The sequence below is a fragment of the Bombina bombina genome, chromosome 2, assembly GCF_027579735.1.
Source record: "Bombina bombina isolate aBomBom1 chromosome 2, aBomBom1.pri, whole genome shotgun sequence".
NCBI classification, from domain to species: Eukaryota; Metazoa; Chordata; class Amphibia; order Anura; family Bombinatoridae; genus Bombina; species Bombina bombina.
The window spans coordinates 1,357,033,961-1,357,038,443 of record NC_069500.1 but is presented as its reverse complement, the minus strand read 5'-3'; the positions used below and the strand labels follow the sequence as shown (position 1 = coordinate 1,357,038,443).

Genomic DNA, 4,483 nt, shown 5'->3' with positions numbered 1-4,483 from the left:
ATGTAATGCTCAAACATGTCTTGCACAAACCTGGTGTAATAGACCTTTTTCACAGCAGTCATTTTTACATGAAATAGGACAAATACAGGTGCTAGCAATGACATTAATTAGGGTTCCATTCCATTTAGGTTTACAAGAGTCAGGTTTCTGCTACTGCGCACACTACATAGTTGGCAAAAGTTCAAAGGTATATGCACTCTCACCACTGTCCTGCAACTGCAAGGGTGCTCTTGAGGAGTATACAGCAAGGAACAAAGTGAAGCACTCACTGGACTTTGGATATCAAAGTGAAATATTTATTTAGTGACGGTTCGGGACCTCAAACATCCCTTCTTCTGTCAGAAGAAGGGACGTTTGAGGTCCCGAAACGTCACTAAATAAATATTACACTTTGATATCCAAAGTCCAGCGAGTGCTATATATATATCTCATAATATATGTACCCCCCACGTGGCAGAGTCCATCCCCTGACCTCAGGGGCAAGCGTCCCTCCACCACTAGCCCGTCCCCTGACCTCAGGGGCAAGCGTCCCTCCACCACTAGCCCGTCCCCTGACCTCAGGGGCAAGCGTCCCTCCACCACTAGCCCGTCCCCTGACCTCAGGGGCAAGCGTCCCTCCACCACTAGCCCGTCCCCTGACCTCAGGGGCAAGCGTCCCTCCACCACTAGCCCGTCCCCTGACCTCAGGGGCAAGCGTCCCTCCACCACTAGCCCGTCCCCTGACCTCAGGGGCAAGCGTCCCTCCACCACTAGCCCGTCCCCTGACCTCAGGGGCAAGCGTCCCTCCACCACTAGCCCGTCCCCTGACCTCAGGGGCAAGCGTCCCTCTACCACTAGCCCGTCCCCTGACCTCAGGGGCAAGCGTCCCTCCACCACTAGCCCGTCCCCTGACCTCAGGGGCAAGCGTCCCTCCACCACTAGCCCGTCCCCTGACCTCAGGGGCAAGCGTCCCTCCACCACTAGCCCGTCCCCTGACCTCAGGGGCAAGCGTCCCTCCACCACTAGCCCGTCCCCTGACCTCAGGGGCAAGCGTCCCTCCACCACTAGCCCGTCCCCTGACCTCAGGGGCAAGCGTCCCTCCACCACTAGCCCGTCCCCTGACCTCAGGGGCAAGCGTCCCTCCACCACTAGCCCGTCCCCTGACCTCAGGGGCAAGCGTCCCTCCACCACTAGCCCGTCCCCTGACCTCAGGGGCAAGCGTCCCTCCACCACTAGCCCGTCCCCTGACCTCAGGGGCAAGCGTCCCTCCACCACTAGCCCGTCCCCTGACCTCAGGGGCAAGCGTCCCTCCACCACTAGCCCGTCCCCTGACCTCAGGGGCAAGCGTCCCTCCACCACTAGCCCGTCCCCTGACCTCAGGGGCAAGCGTCCCTCCACCACTAGCCCGTCCCCTGACCTCAGGGGCAAGCGTCCCTCCACCACTAGCCCGTCCCCTGACCTCAGGGGCAAGCGTCCCTCCACCACTAGCCCGTCCCCTGACCTCAGGGGCAAGCGTCCCTCCACCACTAGCCCGTCCCCTGACCTCAGGGGCAAGCGTCCCTCCACCACTAGCCCGTCCCCTGACCTCAGGGGCAAGCGTCCCTCCACCACTAGCCCGTCCCCTGACCTCAGGGGCAAGCGTCCCTCCACCACTAGCCCGTCCCCTGACCTCAGGGGCAAGCGTCCCTCCACCACTAGCCCGTCCCCTGACCTCAGGGGCAAGCGTCCCTCCACCACTAGCCCGTCCCCTGACCTCAGGGGCAAGCGTCCCTCCACCACTAGCCCGTCCCCTGACCTCAGGGGCAAGCGTCCCTCCACCACTAGCCCGTCCCCTGACCTCAGGGGCAAGCGTCCCTCCACCACTAGCCCGTCCCCTGACCTCAGGGGCAAGCGTCCCTCCACCACTAGCCCGTCCCCTGACCTCAGGGGCAAGCGTCCCTCCACCACTAGCCCGTCCCCTGACCTCAGGGGCAAGCGTCCCTCCACCACTAGCCCGTCCCCTGACCTCAGGGGCAAGCGTCCCTCCACCACTAGCCCGTCCCCTGACCTCAGGGGCAAGCGTCCCTCCACCACTAGCCCGTCCCCTGACCTCAGGGGCAAGCGTCCCTCCACCACTAGCCCGTCCCCTGACCTCAGGGGCAAGCGTCCCTCCACCACTAGCCCGTCCCCTGACCTCAGGGGCAAGCGTCCCTCCACCACTAGCCCGTCCCCTGACCTCAGGGGCAAGCGTCCCTCCACCACTAGCCCGTCCCCTGACCTCAGGGGCAAGCGTCCCTCCACCACTAGCCCGTCCCCTGACCTCAGGGGCAAGCGTCCCTCCACCACTAGCCCGTCCCCTGACCTCAGGGGCAAGCGTCCCTCCACCACTAGCCCGTCCCCTGACCTCAGGGGCAAGCGTCCCTCCACCACTAGCCCGTCCCCTGACCTCAGGGGCAAGCGTCCCTCCACCACTAGCCCGTCCCCTGACCTCAGGGGCAAGCGTCCCTCCACCACTAGCCCGTCCCCTGACCTCAGGGGCAAGCGTCCCTCCACCACTAGCCCGTCCCCTGACCTCAGGGGCAAGCGTCCCTCCACCACTAGCCCGTCCCCTGACCTCAGGGGCAAGCGTCCCTCCACCACTAGCCCGTCCCCTGACCTCAGGGGCAAGCGTCCCTCCACCACTAGCCCGTCCCCTGACCTCAGGGGCAAGCGTCTCTCCACCACTAGCCCGTCCCCTGACCTCAGGGGCAAGCGTCTCTCCACCACTAGCCCGTCCCCTGACCTCAGGGGCAAGCGTCTCTCCACCACTAGCCCGTCCCCTGACCTCAGGGGCAAGCGTCTCTCCACCACTAGCCCGTCCCCTGACCTCAGGGGCAAGCGTCTCTCCACCACTAGCCCGTCCCCTGACCTCAGGGGCAAGCGTCTCTCCACCACTAGCCCGTCCCCTGACCTCAGGGGCAAGCGTCTCTCCACCACTAGCCCGTCCCCTGAACTCAGGGGCAAGCGTCTCTCCACCACTAGCCCGTCCCCTGACCTCAGGGGCAAGCGTCTCTCCACCACTAGCCCGTCCCCTGACCTCAGGGGCAAGCGTCTCTCCACCACTAGTCCATCCACTGATGTAAATACCACAAAGAATGCAATGCATATATGGTTTAGAAGCGAGGGAGTTAAGAATATGGATGAACATTTCAAAAAGTTAGAAGCCAAACCAAGAACTTTAGGAAATGTAGATAAAGGAATTTGCCCAGCCGGCTGTCACCTACAAATGTCTCTTCTCTAACCAGAGTAATCTGAGAATACCTGCAACGTCTCTTCCATCACCCAGCCCTTACCTGCAGCATGCAGAATCTCTCTCCTCAGTCCCCCCGTGTACTCGATCAGCTCCTCCAAGCTCCTCTCGCAATGCTGTCCGTATCCCCCGAATTTCTGCAGCACTTTCTCGAGCTCCCTCTCTACTGTCACGCACTGATCCATATCCCCAGGATATGAGGAGGTGGCGGGGCCCGGTGTTACGGGGTGGGGGAGCCCCGGGACCGCGGCCTCCTCTTCCTCAGACAACAGCAGTAGCAGCTCCTCGGCTCGGGCCGGTCCGGCCCCCGCCACCACTATCCTAAATGGGGCCCGTATGGCTCGGACACTCCAAATCACCGGTCCGGGCTTCTATCCCTCTGTTCTCGTATCCTCTGACACTCAGAAGCACGGTAAATCGCTCGTAAAGCCGGCTTTCCGCACTCAACACGGCTTGTTTTTGTTTTTAACGGAGATCAACGTTGACCTGTTTTATTCGGACTGCACCACTTTGATATGTAGGGGGTGTAAACTAAAATATATAGTCAGCTCCCACAAACTAGCTCCACCAACTCTCACAGCCATAAGTTTATTCAGAAAATTAAAACAATTATATGGCTTCTTCGATATTGTAATTTTTCCAAAAACAAGGAAACATACATGAATATTTTGCAACACTGGTCCCCACGTTTTCAATATATTTGGTATCTCCTGAATGGTGACATCACGACTGCTTTCAGTTCTGATTGCGTCCTTGTTTTTTTAACATCCGGGTCTCTTGCAGCTGTTGCTGGGCGTGGAGTTTTAGACTTCCTAACCTCTAAAAAGAGTCGGGGCGGGGCCTGTGGCGTTTTCCTTGGTTACAGTAACCTAGATCTTATGTGATGAGCAGAAGGCAATCAAGGCATTTAGATACCAGAAATACACATGAAAATAATTCATTCCTACAGTCACATGTGCATGGTTTAAAACATATCATGCAGTAGTTTTCATAACTAATATATCTACAGACAGCCCCTTACAGCAGCAAATATCCATCCTCATAAGATATACTTCCAAAAAATAATTCTTTTTTGACTCCATAATAAAAACTTCAAGTGTTAGTTTTACTTAAAGGGATATGAAACCCAAATATTTTCTTTCGTGATTCAGATAGAGAATACAATTTTAAACAAAATCCAATTTATTTCTATTATTTAATTTGCTTCATTCTTTAAATATCCTTTGTTAAATAAAT

General features: G+C 57.6%; 1 protein-coding gene across 1 annotated transcript in view; it reads right to left on the bottom strand.

The window, feature by feature from the left end:
• The window catches only part of RMND5A (required for meiotic nuclear division 5 homolog A), a gene marked incomplete in the record, with an annotated part of 255,383 nt that extends 251,462 nt beyond the window's left edge, over positions 1-3,921 (bottom strand). Inside the window, 1 exon segment of the mRNA XM_053704282.1 lies at positions 3,291-3,921. Coding sequence (XP_053560257.1) covers positions 3,291-3,432 — 142 coding nt within the window.
• Positions 3,922-4,483: the final 562 nt, after the last annotated feature.